General features: G+C 40.2%; 1 protein-coding gene across 1 annotated transcript in view; it reads right to left on the reverse strand.

The window, feature by feature from the left end:
* The window catches only part of CCDC3 (coiled-coil domain containing 3), a 79,477-nt gene extending 59,204 nt beyond the window's left edge, over positions 1 to 20,273 (reverse strand). Inside the window, exons 1-2 of the mRNA XM_082257136.1 lie at positions 19,727 to 20,273; positions 12,517 to 12,682 (exon numbers count right to left, since the gene is read on the reverse strand). Of these exons, the coding sequence (XP_082113262.1) occupies positions 12,517 to 12,682; positions 19,727 to 20,103 (543 nt within the window). The 5' untranslated portion in view covers positions 20,104 to 20,273. The remainder of the gene's footprint in view (positions 1 to 12,516; positions 12,683 to 19,726) is intronic.
* Between the last annotated feature and the right edge of the window lie 793 nt (positions 20,274 to 21,066).

The raw sequence follows: 21,066 nt of genomic DNA on the forward strand, positions 1-21,066 counted from the left end.
TTCCACACATGGCAACCCACTAATTCCCCACTAACACCCCACCCCTGCCATCCTTCTTCTCATCTTTATCACACCTGACACCCCACTGAAACCTTGCTAACACCCCACCCCCTGTTATTCTCATCACACCTGGCACCCCACTGCAACCTTGCAAACAACCCCCCCCCCTGTCATCATCATCCTCATCACACCTGGCACCCCACTGCAACCTTTCTAAAACCCCAACCACCGTCATCCTCATTATCCTCATCACACCTGGCACCCCACTGCAACATTGATAAACACCCCCCCTGTCACCCTAATCTTCATCACACCTGGCAACCCACTGACACCTAACACCCCACCTGCTGTCCTCCTTATCTTCATCATACCTGGCAACCCACTGATACCTTGCTAACACCCTACCCCCTGTCATCCTCATCCTCATCTTCACCACACCTGACAGCCCACTGATACCTCACTTACACCCCACCCCCTGCCATCCTCCTCCTCATCTTCATCACACCTGGCAACCCACTGCAACCTTGCTAACACCCCACCCCCTGTCATCCTCATCACACATGGCACCCCACTGCAACCTTGAAACACCCCACCCTCTGTCATCCTCATCACACCTGGCACCCCAATGCAACCTTGCTAAAAACCCAACCACTGTCATCCTTATGTTCATCACACCTGGCACTCCACTGCAACCTTGTTTATACCCCACCCCCTGTCATCCTCGTTCTTAGTTACCTGCCACCCCACTGCAATCTTGGTAACAATCTTATCATAGCCTTGGCCATCTTTATGTAGAGCAACAATTCTTTTTTTTAGATCCTCAGAGAGTTCTTTGCCATGAGGTGCCATGTTGAACTTCCAGTGACCAGTATGAGGGAGTGAGAGTGATAACACCAAATTTAACACACCTACTCCCCATAAAATGGCTAATTGGGCCCAATTTGGACATTTTCACTTAGGGGTGTAACTTACTTTTGTTGCCAGCGGTTTACACATTAATGGCTGTGTGTTGAGTTATTTTGAGGGACAGAAAATGTACACTGTTATACAAGCTGTACACTCACTACTTTACATTGTAGCAAAGTTTAATTTATTAAGTGTTGTCACATGAAAAAATCATAAAATATTTACAAAAATGTGAGGGGTGTACTCACTTTTGTGAGATACTGTATAGTGAATGCAGGATCTGGGTTTAGTAACACTTTAAGTAGGCTTTACATCGCAAATTTTCACCACATTCCCAAGCCAAGGGAAATTTACTAACTGAACTGTTTATTTGCCATTAGCAAAACAGCAGCTATGTCCCTGCAGCAGATATTTCTACAAAACTACACTGTTAATTACAGAAAACATCCTGTGCTAGTAAAGTTTAGTATTTCGAAGGTCCAACAAGGGGTTACATCTCTCCCGAATATGTCACAGACATAGATGTGCAAAGTTTAAACCATTTGCATGATGCCAAAATATTTACATGATACAGGTAAACTTTGTGGTACTATGTCAGAGCATTATGCATAAAACGCATCTAAATGCAAAGCTGCACATTCAAATTTTAAAATTTCTGTCTCTCTCCCTACATATGGTCGAAATTTTAGCATTTCCAGACACCGAAGAGGTAATGTCACAAAACAACTGCTCCTTCATTTATAAGAAGATAATCCCTTAATGTAACCCTAGAATGTACAGTTTGCTGCAGTGACTGTATTTTACACAATGGTCCCCCTTTCCTTGTCTAATCCAGCATTCTCCTGTCTGTTCAGAGATATCTAAATAGTTTACCTTTTTAAGTAAACCAAACGTCTGGTGTGGGAAATGCCCCAGTTGTCAGAGCCTTGTGTGTTTAGCCTCTCTTGTCTTCCCCCCACCCAAAAATCAGTAGACGTATAATTAATGTGGCATTAGTAAATGGCAACTGTGGGGGGACCTGGTGGCAGTAAAAGCACAGCTGTGAATAGCAAGAAATACCTTCAAACAGACCGTGAAACAGGAGGAGTCACCACACTGTGTTTATTGTGGGATACAAAGAATACAAGAGGAAATGTACACAATTACCTTAAAAGCAAAGTCATAAAATTGATACTCCTAAGGCAAAACTGGTGTAACAGTAGTAAACGTCAAGCGTCGTTCCACTACTATATTGTACAGTAATGGGAATGTACAATCCAGCCCACCCAACATACGCCATGCCTGCACGGGCCACAATAGACACTCAGCTATTCTAGTTGCTAATTTCATGCATGACGAATTATTATTGAGGAATGCGAGCATGGGTTTCACATGTAAATTAAAATGGGTGATAAGTGATGGCGCCAATTTTTTAAAAATACACAAAGAAATGTGAATGCAGCTGCCCCCTTTAAAGTGATAAAACCACTTAAGAAATTACTGAAAAAAAGGAAAGGTATAGCGCTACTCAATCAAATTCATAAATCGTACAAAAAACAGATCAAACAGTCCAATCTTCATGAAAGTCCCAAAAAAACTGTAACAAAATCTTCACAAAGCAATCCAAGCACCGTGATAAAAAGATGTGTGTTTTTTTAACTTTCCTTACAATGTGCTCCACCATAGAAAGTGTGTATAAAATGCACACTCGCCAACCGTCTATAGCAAAATTTGTCTTATAATTATCCAACTCATTGATCACCAGCCATCAGGGGATCTTATGGTAATATCAGCTCTCAAGCCTGGACCTTTTTCCAGGTATCTCTCTCGCATGCATGATTCATAGATTTGATTGGGTAGCGTCATACCTTTTCCATTATGTCATTTCTTTTTTTTTTCCAAAAAGTACCTTAATTTCTTAAATGGATTTCATTTCTGCCAAAAAGCAGAAAATTCACAACCATTTATAAATATGCAATTTTTGTATACGAAGTGTTGCAGTTTGCACATTAATTGAACTCTGGCATACAAAAATGTGCAACTGTGCCTTACAGATAAGTACGCATTGTATGTGTAGCTATTTGCATTGATGATTGTTCATATACAGGCGCACTCACCCTTTCATCAGATTTGTGGCTGTAAAAGCTTTTTATGAGACAGAACACAAAGGAAATAGCACACAGTCGCTGTGATTGTAAAATTTCCACGTTGCTATTTTTTATTTTATTACAGTCGTCCTTAAGCTTTTTTAAAGCACATTTCACATCTAGAATCTAATGGCACAAATACAGATCCCATGCTTTTTCATTTATATGGGTGAGAATTTCCCTGCAGTATATTCTCTGGCATTTAGAGGTCATACAGAAAAATTCCCATGAATGTAAATGGAGAGGTCAACGTCCCTGGTCACTTCCTACCCCCCCCCCCCCCCCCCAGTTAAAATTAAAAAAAAAAAAAACTTGTATTTCCATTTATTTGAATAGCTACATGCCTAAACAAAGGAACAACAAATCATGTTAATGTCTCATTACACCAACCACCTATTGGATGGATCCTGGGCCATATGTTCCTTCTTACCTTACACTTTACAGGCTCAGCTACGAAAAGGATCTTTTTTTCAGCTAAGTCCAATGAGATATGAAAATATCAGTTACGTGACTGAACTAAAGCTGAAGTTTAGTTATATATTTTTTTCTGAACTATACCCCATTACTTACCTCTAATGAAGTGTATCTCAACTTCAGCTGATTGCACCCTGCTCTTTGCAGTGATGACAGGTCCTCTTTACAGCCTTGCAGGGGCTAAGTTCCTAACCTAAAACACTGCAGTATATTAAAGAAGTTCCAAAGGCCACCAGCCCCTTACTTTTCACTTCTCCATTCAGAAAAGTCCTTGTATTTTTTCACAGAATGCAACATGTTCTGTGAATGAGGGAAAGGAGGAAGAATTACAGTACTCACTCCTTCATTCCCAGGATGTGTTGCATTCAATGCTAAGGTGCAATCAGCAAGGCTCCATCCCGAGTTATTGTAGGAACGAACACCCATAGGGGTCAGCATCCCATAATGCCACTGGAAGGAGCGCATCCTGTTCTTTTGGGCTGCACATGCACAGTGTGTACTCTATCCTGTCACCTAAGATGAGCTCAGCAGCCGTAATCCGGGAGAGTGCATACGGCAAAAGTGCATCCCAAAATAAACAAAATGGCATTCCCTCCCATAGCATTAGGGGGGCACTGGTCATGATGACTACTCTGTCCTTACAATAACTAGGAGCCATTTCTGGCTGCAGAGGAGTTGAAGAAACGTCTTCTAAATGTGGTTGTGAACTTCATTGTTTAAACAGAAAGAGGGTCCTGGCTGGAAGGTAGGATTAGCACACTATGCAACTATACCCATATTGGACAGCTTAGTTTGCTTATTTTGTACACCTGAACTTACACTTAAAGTTACAGTGACCCTATTTTATTTAAATAGCAGCCCATACCAATACACAAACACTCTAAGACACAGTACTTATCATAATTAGCAGACTTTAAGTTGGAACCAGTAAATGTAGGAACATAGCCTGCATATGTTGCAACTACACCAGGGTCTTTTGGGAGCAAGGTCCTCTGCAGTGACCTTTTGACTCATTCCACTAGTGCTGACATCCCAATACAAATATCTTGTATAGTTATTTGATATTGCAGTTTCTTGACTGCAGTGAAAGAGATATTAGATAGGAGTCACCTAAAAAGAAGAGTGTCTAGGACTTCTCTAGAGCTTCTCCCATCTTCTGGTACTCTCTGCCTCAATCTGTCTGGCTATCTCCTTTTCTGGGTGCCTTTAAACGATCCTTGAAAATTCATCTCCTCAGGAAAGCCTATTAATCCTCCAACTAACTGATCTTTTATCTCTTTCATCAGCTCATCCACCACAGTTTTTGTACCACTTGCCCCAGTCAATTCGATTGTGAGCTCTTGTAAACATTGTTCTCTTTTATTGTATTGTATTGTAACTGTATGTCTCCCTTTAGATTGTAAAGAGCTGTGCTAGCTGTTGGCACTATTTGAATTCTGAATAACAATAATAAGACAAGGAGCGACAACAAATACCGTATTTTCCGGCGTATAAGATTACTTTTTAACCCAGGAAAATCTTCTCAAAAGTCGGGGGTCATCTTATATGCCGGATGTCGTCTTATAGGGCGGATGCTGAAACTTCGGAGCCGACTGAACTATGCAGTGGGGGGGGGGGACTCAAAAACGGCCGCAGTATGCCTGCTTGGAGTGGCTCTTACTGCCTGCACAACCCTCCCTGTCTCAGAGACTATGGTATGCCCGGGGTATGGAAAAAGAGAGAGAGAGCAGCGATGTGACAAGAAAAACATGCCTCTTTCACCCGTCTGGCCCGCCCTTGTATCCAATTACCGTACCTCCTTCTCTGCGTCTCGTTCCTGAGGACTGCAGTAAAGCAGTGCAGGCGCGCATGTGCGAGATCTGAGAGGAGGTATGGTAATAGGATACAATGGCGGGCCAGACAGATGAAAGAGGCATGTTTTTCAGGTCACATCGCCGCTCTCTATCTCTCTATCCCTTTTTTCCCCTTCCCCTGGGCATACAGTATTTTTAATCATAGATAGCATCTAGGTGCTGGATCACACTAAATAAACGTGGAAGGGCTGGTTGTGTACAGAAAGCAAAAAGCGTTACAGACAGGATGCTGAATTGGTTATGAAAACCGAAAATTCAAGTGACACAGTATCATTTATGTCAAACATGCATTCAAAAATTAAAAAACACTGTCACTGAGATCAGTGGCCGTTTTTTTTTTTTGTTTCCTGAGTTAAAACTTGCCCATTATATTATCCTCTAAATATTGGGTGATGGATTACCATATTGAAATCAAATGTGATGTTTTTTTTATTTTTATTTGGTGTGCGTTGGAAGAGGGGTAGTATATCCCAAACTCTATATTTTAACTGGAAAAGTTGGGGTCGTCTTATACGCCCGTCGTCTTACACGCCGGAAAATACGGTAATATCTCAGTATAAAGTCAAGAGGAGGAAGGTGGGGTATGAAGGGTGTCAGAGCACAAGCAATTCAAGCATAGGGTCTGATCTGTTAGGGAGGTCGACTCATGGAATGAAGCGTTTGGTAGTTTGAGTTGATTAGGAGCTTGGATATGGGACTTGTTGGAATGCTTCTGGTAACTGACTTTCACTACAAATAACAAATCTCTTTGACAAATTGCTGATCTATGTCCGCACACAATGTGGATTGGTGATTAGAGCAGGAAAAATGTACAGTTAAAGGTTTTAGCCACTTAAGATGTTGTACAAGTGATATGAAACTTAAAGTATGGTTGCACCTATACTGGATTTTTATCAGCACAGATACTTTTGCTCAAGTACTTGCCGATACTGAGTACCGATACCTTTGCTGTGTGATTTGAGTCCATACAAAATTAATCGCACTGCAAAGAATCGCATGCAGTTTGAACAGGAATGAGGTAAGATTCTTGTTCAAATCGCATGCTATCTCACCTCCGCTCCTGTGTGAACACAACTGAAATCACTATGACCAGCCCGGGTTGAAACAGTAGCGGTGTGGGAAACGGCATACGTTTCAAACAGAAATTGCAACGCATTCCTGTTCAATTCACATGCAATTCTTTGCAGTGCGTTTTGAGCCCATTCATTTTGTATGGGCATAAATTACACTGCAAAGGTATCCATTAGAGCATTTTCATAATTATGAGTACTCATGAAAATACTCAATATTGGCACCAATACCAGTATTGGTGCAACCCTAACTTAAAGCTTTCCCAAATTTGGAATAACAATAAAAATAATTTTTCAAAACTCAAGAAACATGGAGCCCTCTGGTGCGAGGAGATACTTTTAATCACACAGGGAGATTAATCTACATTTTGGAGAAGAGTAAATGCTTAAAATACCTTGCTTAGACCTCTATTACCAGCTGGCAAGTAACACAGCAGGTCTGGGCACTCTGACAACTCCATGACAAGCAGATATCTTTCCTCCCATCACTGTCAGGGAGATATCTGCATCTATAGATATTCTAGAACACCATTTCTAGATGTATCAGTATTATATGCGTGTGAATATAATCTCTTTCAATTAAGCAGAAATCAAATTTTTGCCCAAAAATTGATAGTTCTTATAAAAACAAATTTGAAGAGAACTACAGATACAAAAATGAAACAGGTATTTTCTTGTCTCTACTAATACTAACCTCAGGTTAAAGTAGAACTATGGGCAAAACTTTTATTTTAGTTTTGGATATAGCAAGAAAGAGTGATAAGCCCTGTCAGATATCTTTGTTGCCATCTGTGGCCCATTGCAGATATTTTCCTTCACTTCCTGTCCCATAGCCAACACAGGAAGTGAGAGGAAATCCCTGCAAATTAAGGGAATTTCTTGGGGACCACCAGGTCACCAGAACTAGCGTCCCCATTGGAAAATTCCCCCTTTATTACTTTTCTGGGGACAACCCAAAATTTGTGATTTTCTTTTCCTTTGACTTTCAATAAAAACAGTAAACAGGACAAACAGAGAGGATGTATCTCTTTAATGGGGACACAGACGGCAATAAAACCTGACTGGTGTTCTAATCCCTCTCCACTCCATCCAAAACTTTAAAAAAAGTTTTTCCTTTAGTTATACTTTAAGTCTGCCTGAGACTATAACACAGGACTATATCATTATTTAATAATGTGTGTATACTGCACAGTCTACTACAAAATATCTGTCTATGTCAAATAATGCTTTCAAATCCAAATGTATTATGTTACATGCTGGACCTGCTCTTGATTTATCAGACAACACTGTACTAGTATGAATTATTTACTGTATATGCATTATAAACAGTCACCTACTATTAATATAACTCTCTCCATTTTTTAACAGAATATTCCCAGATTTTTTTTAAGTCTACAGTTAAAATCACATACAGATGTGTGCATAAATTGATGTATACTCATGTATAGGCATTTCTTGTCATCCTTTATTTGTTACCCTATACGCCAATTTTAAGAATTTTTCTTAAAAATGTGAACCTTTTCAGTTACAAGATCAATTTTATATGTTTAGTATAGTTTAATATTTCTTCACACTCCTGGACGGCATGCCTTGAGGATAAAATTGCCTAGGCAAATCCTTTCATCTACTATGAAAACATTGGTTGACAAGACCTGGTGCATCTATTGCATGGAACATTATAGTTTACATGATGAGTAATTATTTTTTGCTGAGAAATAAAAAACACTCTCCTGGTAAGTTCCATGCAGTGCAAGGAATTTAACAAATCTAATTGCAGGGTCCTACCAACTGCCATTTGTATTGAAGTTCACATGTGCATTCTTCTCAATGTCTATGCCTACCTCCTACTCCCTGAATGGAATGGTAATCCTGCTGTAGTCAAATGATCAGCCCCAGTGTTATGTTGAGAAAAAAAACTGCTTGGAACAGCAGCAAGCCAATTAAATGAGCAGAAAATGACAGTTCTGGAGAACCCCCATATAAGTCAATCGTGTTTAAATTTTTCCTACCAGACTTGTGAAAACTCATAACTGACAGCCGACATAACTAGGAAGTTACTTTTCTAAATTTAAAAAAGGTTTGAGTTGCATTGATGATTTGTTTTTCTTTTCAACAAAAGTGTGGTTACCTTTTAAATGCAACCTTGCATAACTGACTTCGATCTTTAACCTTTTAGCTTAACTTCTTAATTCAAAGACCTTTATTATATTACAATACATTACATTATACCCATCTCCTCCATATATGTATTTATTGATTAATTACAAGTATTAGGAAAAAATACCCTTTAATCCAATTACTTATTGGTGTTGATTTACGAAAAGCGGAGAGTGAAAAATCTGGTGCAGCTGTGCACAGTAGCCAAAAGGCTTATAACTTCAGTTTGTTCAATTAAGCTTTGACAATAAAACCTGGAAGCTGATTGGTTTCTGTGCACAGCTACATACAGATCACGGCAGTATTGTTTTTGTATACAGTTGCATTGTCAGGATTAGGGATGGGCCAAACACCCCCCTGTTCGGTTCGTAGCAGAAGACCCAAACAGGGGAAATGTTCTAACCTGAACCCCATTGAAGTCTATGGGAGCCAAACAGGAAAAATCTAAAGTTCACATTTTGAAGGCTTATATGCAAGTAATTGGCCATAAAGGTGGTATGGGGGTCTGGGTGCTGGCCCGGGTGACATGGATCAATAGAAAAAAAAAAATTGTAAAAATTATAGTTTTTTCAGGAGCAGTGATTTTAATGATGCCTAAAGTGCAACAATAAAAATGAAAAATTCCTTTAAATATAGTGCCTGGGGGGTCCCCTTAATGTACCTGTAAAGTAGCCCATCTGTAGCATGTATAGATCTTGCTACAGCAAAAGTGACATTTCTAAAAGAAAAAATGAAGTCAAATCCCATTTAAAATGACTCGCGGTCATAATTGCGGATCCCGGGTATTAAAAAAATAAAGAAAAAAAATGATGGGGTTCCCCCCCAGTGCATGCCCTCAACAGGCTCTGCCCCCCCCCCCCCACCCCTGAGCATCTTGTCCATGGGGACAAGGGCCTCTTCCTGACAACCCTGGGCTAGTTGTCGGGGTCTGTGGGTGGAGGCTTATCGGAATCTGAAAGCCCCCTTTCACAAGGGAGCCCCCAGATCCCGCCCCCCATGTGAATGGGTATCGGGTACATTGCACCCCTACCCATTCACCAAAAAAGTGTACAAAAAAATAAACACGGCGAGACAGTTTTCGTCAATCAAGCCGCCCACCGCATCCGCCGACCCAAAAAAATTAAAAATCAAAAAAAGCTCCGCTCCCGTTGAATAATTCCTGCAGTCACCTGGCGGCCCTGCCCCTCGTGACATCACTGACCCAGCATGCACCAGTCGATGATGTCACAAGGGGGCAGGACCACCTGCTGATGTCACCGGTGTGGCCCCACCCATTCCCTATATAAGTACAGCCACACTCTGAATTGGCAGACCGTGGGAAGCATTCAATGAGAGCGGAGCTTTTTTTTTTTCGGGTCGACGGGTGCCGTGGGTGGTGTGATTGACGATAAATTTACATTGGGGGACACAATTTTTTTTTCTTTTTTTAAGTAAAGGACTTGTCAAAAACAGTTTTTATTTTTTTTTTGTACATATTGTTGGTGAATGGGTAGGGGTACGATGTACCCCATACCCATTCACAAAGGGGGGGGCAGGATCTGGGGATTCCAATAAGCTCCCCACCCGCAGACCCCCGACAACCACAGCCCAGGGTTGTCGGGAAGATGCCCTTGTCCTGATCAAGATGAGGACAAGGTGCTCTGGGGTGGAGGGGCAGAGCCCCCCTGCCCCACCGCACCCCCCATGTTGAGGGCATGTGGCCTGGTAGGGTTAAGGAGGGGGGGGCGCTCAATTGTCCCCACCCCTTTCCTGACCTGCCAGGCTGCATGCCTGGATAAGGGTCTGGTATGGGTTTAGGGGGGGAATCCACAGCATTTATTTTTTTTTATTTATTTTGGCGTTTGGTTACCCTTAAAACCCATACTAGACCTCAATTAGGGCGCACACCCTGCAAATTTGGGGCAAACAACCTGCAAATTCAGGTGTTTGCGAATGGCTGAACCGGCAAATGTTCGGCCCAAACTCATGAACCGTTTGCCCATCCCTAGTCAGGATTATAACATTGAGAAGATACGTTTTTGGAATGAATGGAGTTTTGGCTATGGGAGACATAACTGAAGTATTATAAATTAGATTTTTACAATGGGATCTGCTTTTTCCTTTATTGTATGACATTTTACTTGGCAAAACCGTTGACATCACCACTTATATTTGCATTTGTAAAATACTGATTAATAGTAACTATTTTCTTATGCATAAAACCAAATAAAATATTTAAAATTATGTTAATTTATTTTAAGACTTCACAACTGTTTATATCAAAATGTACACATATTGTACAAGCTGTTTGAATAATACAAAAAAATGCAGCTTAATGTGAAGCGACATAAAGGGTAAAAAAATGGGAGCTTACAGACAGGAAAATGAAAAATATTGAATTTAATTAACATAAACAAGAAACTACTGGCACTCCCACATACCACCTTCCGTGGAAATCATTTTTACAGTGTAATATTTCAGGGCGGATGACAGATCAGATTAGAGGGCAAAGTGGAGGAAGTAAGAATAAATGCTGAAGATGAAGAATAGGAAATAGCTTGAGAGGCAAGGTTAAGAGGGGACAGACTTTGGCTATACCTAAAAGGAATATTTTGCAGAACGTCTTTATTTTTCTATAGCTTGTTCTATACCACCCAATCTATGATAGAAACACAACACTAGACATGCCCTAATGGTGCATTTGCAATCAAATACAATCTGGTTCTGCAGCTGCAAAGAATATTCAGCACACTGAACCAAATCAGCGCTAAAGCATAAAACAACATATATATATATATATATACAATATATAACATGAAACTAATGAGGACCATCAAATCAGCACAAATATTCAAGTATATATAACGTGCATAACAAATATATATGAAGTGCATATCATGCTAATTAAAAGCAAAGGTGAATATTTGAGCCCATATGTAGTAGTGCAATAGATATGTGTCACAAAAAAATTTAAATGTTGTAAAAATCAATAGTCCATATAATCTGTGAAAAAATGTGTATATAAAATAAATATAAGTCCACAAATAATAGGTAATGGTATGCAGTGATAAAGGTGTCACCAGTGCAGAATCCCAAACAAGCACTATCCACCAATAAGTGCAATGGCCGCTCATCTTATTAAAAGGTAATATGCACATTCATAATAGGCAACCCAGTTGTAGGAATTTCCTCCATATCAGATAATGACCAGCTCATGTAAAACAAATAGGCATCTCTATAGTGTAGTATATAAAACCAAGGTTTATTAACAAAAAGTAGTAACTTACAAATTCGCAAACTAATGTAGGTAGAGTTTTCACAAAGGACCGAGGGGTCCCCGGATCACACAGTGTGAAAAATTACACACTTCCGGTCTCGGCTGAAGAGCAGAAGTGATGGTTGGACTCCAAATTTTTGTGACAGTTTTTTTCACTTATATCTATTGCACTACTACATGTGGCCTCAATTATTCACCTTTGCTATAAATTAGCATAATATGCACTTTGGGTATATTTGTTGTGCACGCTATATAATATACTTGAATATTTGTGCTAATTTGATGTCCCTCATTTGTTTCATGTTGTATATATGTTGTTTTATGCTTTAGCGCTGATTTGATCCTTTTTTATTAATATTATTGTATGTGGTGACACTATGCAAATTGGTTGCTATTGCCTTTCATTTACTTTATTTATATACAATCTTCATTATATGTGCTTTCTTAGTTCTACCTTGCAGATACTGGTTAGCGCATTGGTTTATCGTTCCTATTTCAGCACACTGCTGTTGTTGTTGTAGCAGCAATAATCACTACAATTTACAGATCACTGCCTGTACGTGTTAAAAAGGTGAACATAGAAGTCAGAAAGGCTTTGGGTGTTCAAAAAAGACAGCAGTTGCATTGTTTGGTAAGGTCAATTTGTGTATAAAAAATGTATAAATGACGCTTACCCTACTGTCTTCTTGGCTTTCCAGTTCATCCATGACTTGTTGTCCTTGAGAACAGTTGGAGTACTGGAAAAGACTGGAAAACAACCTCCAGTTGTCTTGAGTGTCTGCAAAAATTGCATCCTGGAAATTCACTCCATGTGGAAGTAGACTGTAATTCTCATCCATTCTACAATATAGAAAAACATAAAAAATGGTTGTTAAATATGCTGTATTACAACATTACCTTTATTGCAAGTGGAATTAGTATAATAACTAGGGATGAAATTCTGGTTCAGGTCAAATCTGTGCACAAGGTGAACCCAAGCTGTTAGCAGGCCTGCCTATCGCAGCCGTTTGCCCATCCAAACTCTTGCCACTGCTGTAATGTAAATACAATGCTGGAGATCATGGGGGGGGGAGCATCATTGATTATGACCATATTTGGTTAAGGACGTCACCCAGGATCCCCACTGTGGTGTTTATATTATCGCAGCACCAGGGCTGTGTCATTTAGCAATGGGATTGCTGCAGGTTGATAAGGGTGGATGTGGGTTGTTGTGATTGATGAGAATTTAGATGGTTTTACACTGTGATTGACCATGAATTTATATAATTGGGAAACCTGCTTGATGATAGATTTTCATCAGGGACAATAGTTTTAATTTTTTTCATAATGATTTTATTTTGTAATGTATTTAAAGCACTTCTAAGATGTTGGTGTGTTTATTTCCATTTTTTCGTTTTTGTGAGATTGTGTAATAAGTTGTAGTAATATACCCCTGTACTCATTCCCCTGGGAGGGGGTGAATATCTGGCATCCCCTTATTATAAGGGGGCTTCCAATTTCAATTGTAAGTCACCCCTGATGAACCTCCAAATAATTTTTTGGGGACAATTCAATTGCAAGGGAGGAAGCTTTGCCACAACCGCACGCTGTGTTTTTTTTTTTTTTTTTGGTTTCAATGTGTACTCTCCTCTCTAAAAACAAGAAAATGACAGCATGAAATTCCCTTTGAAATTCAAACTAGACCTTTATCCAGGCATTTAGCTAGGGTTGCCAGAAAAGAATGGTAGCAGTTGTTCCCTACCCCTTCACCAGTGGCAGACCAGATCCCCAGTGCTTCAGTAATGTACACACAGCAGCTGTACCGTCATTGACCAAATGTCACCACTGATATTGCCTATATTACACTCATAACAGATTTACTTTACAGAGGAAGTAAACCTTCCTCTGTAAGTTGTACCTATAGGTAAGCCTATGATAAGGCTTACCTATAGGTACTCTAAATATCTCCTAAACATGTACCGTTTAGGAGATATTTACCTTACATACAGCCAGTGACATCACTGGCGAATGCGCTCTGAAGGAACGGCCGCTCGTGCCGTTCCTTCAGAGTCCCGTGCCGTGACTGTCGGCTCCCGCGTGCGTGCGCGGAAATGACGTCACCGCGGCTCCGGTCAATCAGATGGCCGGATGCCGCGATCCCGGAAGACGGGCGACTGGACATGTCGCCCGTTATAGAGGTAAGCAGGCGGCACCGCGGGGGCTCGTTCTAAGGTAAGTATTTCATAATGAGCTAGTATGCAATGCATACTAGCTCATTATGTGTTTCTCTTTTAGGGTGAAGAAAAAAAAAAAAAAAATATGTGGGTTTACAACCTCTTTAAAGGGAATCATTCATGTGATGGACATCAGGACTTCTGACTACACTTTGACTTTCCTGAACAGGGAACCTGCTCTTAGCCACTAAAATAAAAAAAAAACTGTCAGAGGGTCAGCATAAGACTCAGGTAAATAGCATTTCAGAATAAGGTGAGTGATATCAAATATCATTTTTAGTACTTTTTGGAGGGGGCTATATATTTAATAAATCAATCCTACTGAATGTAGATAATTGCCATTTTATTTGGGAATATCAAGAGGCTCTTCTACTAATCAGTACATAGAGCATTAAGAGCAATAACCTGTAGTAATGAATCAGCTGAAAGCAGATTGTCAGCGCTAAACTGCTAAGGCTGGGTTCACACAGGTCCAGCTGTGGTTTGCAGTCTGGTGTCCTGTGCGTTTGTGTTCACAGGTTCAGGTGCAAATTTTTCCCTAAATTCGCACCTCAACTGGACCCAAAAAACGCACAATACCCATTTCAAATTTGCACCACAACCGCCCCGTACATGTTTCACACTTACATTAAGCGAATTGGATGGGGTGTAAAACGCATCCAATTCACATATATGTGAAACCAGCCTAAAGCTGATATCGTAGCAGATGTTTTACATTTTAAGACACCAATATGCTGTCTCTTCAAGTGAATGAAAGCTTAGGCAAAAATGACACTGTATCTGGAAACCATCGACACTGCAGAGTGTTATGTATCATATTGACTGTCAAGAGTGTCAGGTAGATCTGTAGTGGGATAAGAGATACAGCAAACGCAACATTATACAGCAGTACTGGACACAAAGCAGAACTTAGATTGTGTATGCACTGAGCAGTCTACCCCAGGACCAGCTTTATCCTGAAGAGAAATGAATGATCACCAAAGAAAGTAGAATACAGCAAATTAACTTAACCATTGGAATAAAAAAATGGACATGTGATCATACACATGGCAATCATTACTTGATTAAAGGATATGTTCACCCTTTAAAAAAATAAATAAATGCATATGTTTTTGTTGATAAAAAAATGTGCATTTACTATTTTTTTTTGTAGGAGCCTGGAAAGTTTTACGTCAGCAATCAACAGATTGCTGGTGCCATGCAGGACTCCTGCACACTGTCAGTTTAAGCTGTCTGCCAGTACGGGCAGGCAATTTCACACCGACAGGAAGAATCAATGAACTACCAGAGTGCTCAACAGTGCTATGGTAGTTCACTGGGAACTACAAGCTGACAACCACAAAGGATGTTGGTACCTATAGTTCATTCATTCACAGAATAAACCGCATGGCCGCGCTCTTTTTGAAAAGTGACAGCTGATACAGGGAACATTGCCCCATACTACTGTCACACGGAGGGCTCGGATGATCAGGCCGCTGCAGGAGAGGGAACATGTTACATTTTCTGTAAAGGGTGCTGATGACCTAAGTTTAGTTGTGCCACATCCCTATAAACAAGTGCAAAAAGAGGAGGTTCCCCTAATTGGGACTTTGTAGGCACATATTGATAGAAAAACTAATATATAATAATCAATGGCTTTATTGGGTACAAAATAGAAAACAATGGAATTTAAAAACAATATACAAGCATTGGACAGATAAAAGAAAAACTCAGACGCTCGAACCTAACAACCCGACATGTTTCGAAGATATATACTTTCTCCTTCTTCAGGGGTAGTTCATAGCGGTACTCTAATGATACAAAAATATGAGCATAAGTGCCATGAATCATAAAATCTGCATATATAAAATGTTTTTGCAGTTCACAATACACATAATATATGAAATGTGAGTACTTACAGAGTTAATCATGTGAACTTTATATGCTTGTACAAGAGATAAAAACATCTGGTTGGTCTGGATCTAGCTGGCGATGTATATGGCAGTTGCGGTTATAATTTGATTGAATTTATGGAACCACAGGGGGCAAGGTCAGGTGGGTGCCTCACAGGTATACGGCCATCTGAAGTCCTGTAATTAGGAAGCCAGAGACAACACCTTGCAGATTTTTTTATTGTTTTTAAATTCCATCGTTTTCTATTTTGTACCCAATAAAGCCATTGATTATTATATATTAGTTTTTCTATCAATATGTGCCTATAAAGTCCCAATTAGGGGAACCCCCTCTTTTTGCACATGTTACATGTTCCACCCTAAAAACAGGTGGAAAATGTAGCATGTTCCTAAAGGTGAACATATCCTTTAAGGCATGTTTGTAAGACCACTTTCTGAGTTGAACATCCATAGTGCATAGCGTTTAGGAAACAACATTAGCTGGTTAACATGTAAACTGATGGGTTCATACTAACTGATAAAACCAAAGACCACTACTCTGATCATATTATTAGAACTTTCTGCTGCCTTTAATACAGTTGACCACCTTCTCCCTCTTCACTTCACTGTTTTGTCCTATTTTGACTCTTCTCTTTCCTGGTTTATCACCCACCTATCTAAGCGCTCCCTCAGGGTCACCTACAACTCTTTCTCCTCCGTTTTCCTCCTCTTTCTAAAGAGGTCCCCCAAGTTTCTGTCCTTGGATCCCTTCTATTTTCTATCTACACCTCCTCCCATAGTCAGTTGATTGCCTCCCATTGTTTCCAATACATCTCTATGCTAATGACACCCAAATCTCTCTCTCTTCTCCTCACTTGCGCACTACTTATTTACCAACTAACATGTCAGTATGGATGCCACACCATTCTCTAAAACGTAAACTTTCCGAAAATGAGCTCATAATTGTTCCTTACTTCCATATGCCCTCCCTCGACTTTTCCATTAGGGTCAATAACATAAATATCAATACCTTCTCTCATACTAGGGTGCTAGAAGTAATCATGGAATCAGTTCGCTCCTTCAGGCACCACATGCAATTACTATCCAAATCTTTCCACCTTCAACTCTGTAACATATCCAAAATACGCTTCTTTTTAACTAATGACACTACCAAGATACTTATTCACTCCTTTGTTATCTCTCACTTTGACTATTGCTAATTCCTCCTCGCTGGCCTACCTTTACAAAAACGAATTCCGATTCAGTTTATCATGAATGCTACAGCCATACACAACTCTGCCCCAAGCTACATCACAATCACCTTCACTCAAAGTATCACCCAAACTGTGGTTCTGAGACCCCCTGCTCTCTAGCTTCTCTGTCACCTCCTCCCACTGGGGCAGGAATCTCAAGTTCACTGGCAACCTTACAAAATGGCACATCAATTCAGGCCATGAATATGTCACAAGTGTCTATGGAGTACCCCAACAACCTTGCTAAATTGCCATCTGTAACTCCTCCTGGATGTACCTATGACAAGCCTCCTTTGCTCATACACACCCTCAAAGACATTGGCATGTGAGTAAGATGGAAGACACAGATGATTAGACCAAAGTTGGAAGCACAATGCATCGTCGTCCTCTCTGATAATCACAAATCAGATGCTGAGTATGTTCACTCACAGTTGACATTATATTCCTGCAGATATAGCCTGGCATATTTTAACCACTTGACCACCGGAGGATTTTGCTGTCTTCCGTCCAGGCCACTTTTTGCGATTTGGCGCTGTGCAACTTTAACTGACAATTGCACGGTCGTGCGACGCCATACCCAAACTAAATTTACGTCCTTTTTTTCCCACAAACAGAGCTTTCTTTTGGTGGTATTTGATCACCTGTGCGATTTTTACTTTTTGCGCTATAAACAAAAAAAGAGCGTACATTTTGCAAAAATAACAATATTTTTCACATTTTTTTATATGAAATTCCCCAAAAAAAATGTAAAAATCAAAAGTTTTATGCTACCTATGTTTGGTAAAAAAAAAAATCGCAAAAAGCGTATTTTGATTGGTTTGCGCAAAAGTTATCGCGTTTACTAACAAAGGGAAAGATTTTTGTCATTTTTGTTGTTTTTTTTTTAACGTGTAATGGCGGCGATCTGCAATTTTTTTTGCGGTACTGCGACATTGCGGCGGACAGATCGGACCCTTGGCTGACATTTTTGACACTTTTGGGGTTACCAGTGACATTTCTACAGTAATCAGTGCTATACATATGCACTGTTACTGTAAAAATACACTGGTAGTGAAGGGGTTAACTTTATTTGGGAGGGAGGGGCTGTGTGTATCCCTAGGGGCGTGCTTTCTACTGTGATTGGCTGTGGCTTGAGCTGTAAGGACACTGATCAACGGATCTACATACTAGATCCGTGTGATCAGTGTCTTTACAGTGAGGAGAATGACAGGTGGCTTGTTTACACAAGCTGCCTGACATTCTCCCTCTCCCCCGCCGATCGCCGAGTGACCGGCGGACATCGGGTCCGCTGGTCACACGCGCGGGGGGGGGGGGTCCGTGACCGCGCGGGAGCGCGCCTCCGCGGGCGCGCGCTCGCTCCCCAGAGCCTCACAGGCGAGCAACGTAGACCTACGTCACTCTGCCTGTGAGGGGCTGACTGCCGCAGTAAATATACTGTGAGCAGTCGGCAAGCGGTTAAAGCACAACTCCAGTGAAAACTTTTGTTGTTTTGGAAAGAGTGATAAAGAGCATTTCTATCAGGTTTTTATTGCTGTATGTTCCTTCATTACAGGGATTTCTATCTAAATTGATGAGAAGAGGGGGAAATAGGTTTTAGCGTGACAAGAAGATCCAGACAGCAATAAAACCTGACAGAGATTCTAGTCTCTCAACTCCCACCAAAGAGGACGTATACCAATACAAATCTGGTTCTATCCTTTCTCTATTCTTTTAACAACAAAAAATCTAAAGTATTAGCTGGAGTTTTGTTTTAAAGCTGAACTCCAGACACAAAAACTTTTATTCAAATATATAACAATACAATCTGTGTGCATCAAATTCCTTTGCAAACCCAGATATAACCTTGTAAAAACAGCAGACAACAAAAGACATCACCACTGTGCTGCATAATATAGCCTGTGCAGAGAGAAGAGCTATGGGAGGGGCTCAGCAGGCCCACCCCACTACAGAAAACTGCAGGAGGGGGCGGGTACAGGACCAATCACCCTGCATAAAGACAGAGCAGCAGTGCCAGGTCTTTATTACAGGAAGCTCCTGTACAGAGGTGACATTTCATACTGGATTACTACACAGATCTGGAAAAATACACAAAGCACACCAATGTTCAAATAAAAATGTGCATACCTTTTCGCTTATCCTGGAGTTCAGCTTTAACAAAAATATTTATCTATATTTATCTATAATAATTTATATAGCTAAGATATATGTGAACAACAGTATAATTCTTTTATATAGCAGCAGCTGCTGTTAACTCTCACAGTACTGGAAGACAGGCGCGTAGGGTAGTATACGGCAAGGAGTGACAGCAGGGAAGATTTTTAGCAACAGCCTGCAGGTAATGGGAAACACACCATTACACATAACTAACATAAAAAACATAAACTTCAGCTTTAATAAAATAAAGGTTTTCAAATGCATGCCTTCCATCTCCCATCAGTAAGCTTTGTCACCAATGCGATGATCACTATACCAGCTGAACACAACCGAGTTGATCTTATTACACCATCAAAGGTTTAAAATGAAAAGTTGGTGTATAATCCTACTCACCGGAGGAAGAAGAAGTAGGAGTGACCCTGAACAACTGTGTATGAGTGACAGTCAAAGTATCCCAGTCCAGAGATGTTGAGCCTGGATCCTGCAGGTACCTCCAGCATACTGCCCCATCCCTGATCACAGAGCATTTCAATCTCTGCAGAATAGAAGAAGGTGCTGTCCCCTGATTCATACTGCCATGGCAGGTAATTGTATATACTGCTGAAGATACTACTGTGTGTTTCCTGATGTACAGCCAACACCTTGGCATAGACTATTATCTGTGCCAGCTCTGCTCTGCATCCCTCACTCAGGTGCCTCCAATCTGATGACAGCTGACAACCCTGGGCACAACTCCACACAAACCAGGCTGTGATCACAAAGTGCAGCATGGCAGACTTTTCACTGTCCTTGTCACTTCTTGACACCCGAATGTAAAGGAAAGGAATTAATCCTCCAAAGATTTACAAACAGAGTATACATTCCATTGCCATGAGCAATACAGGCTTTTCATATGTTACAGATTCATCATCTTGTCTAGAAATGGAAAGCTTGCACTGTCCCTGTGGTGTGTCCTGTCCTGGAGCAGCAGACTGCTAACTGCCTGAACTGTACAGATAGTTTAAAAGGACTCCAGCAGTCTGTGCCCTCCCTTTGCTGCTACATCACACACAATACATTAGGGGGAGTAAGCTCTTTAACTCAATCATGAATTACAGAACAGGAATGACCATCAGATGTATAATATAAACTTCTTGGTCTGTAGTATGATCAGAGTAGTGACTTCAATAGATTCACTGAAACAATGTGATTGCAAGCATTACATGAAAAAAAAAAAAAAAATGATATATATATATAAATATATATATATATATATATATATATATATATATATATATATATATATATATACACACACACACACAGTGGATATGAAAAGTCTACACGCCCCTGTTACATTTTCAGGTTTCTGTGATGTAAAAACAATGAGACAAAGATAAATAATTTCAGAACTTTTTCCAACTTTAATGTATCCTATAAACTGTACAACTAAATTGAAAAACAAATGTTTTAGGTAGAGTGAAGTAAATAAAAAAAAAAAAAATTAATATGGTTGCATAAGTGTGCACACCCTTAAACTAATACTTTGTTAAAGCATCTTTTGATTTTATTACAGCACTCGTTCTTTTTGGGTATGAGTCTATCAGCATGGTAAATCTTGACTTGGCAATATTTGCTCACTCCAAATCTGTTAGATTGCGCGGGCATCTCCTGTGCACAGCTCTCTACATACACTTTTTTGGCAAAAGTGTTAGGATGCCTGCCTTTACACGCACATGAACTTTAATGGCATC

Source organism: Pelophylax lessonae (genome assembly GCF_965119305.1).
Source record: "Pelophylax lessonae genome assembly, chromosome: 4".
Classification (NCBI taxonomy): Eukaryota; Metazoa; Chordata; class Amphibia; order Anura; family Ranidae; genus Pelophylax; species Pelophylax lessonae.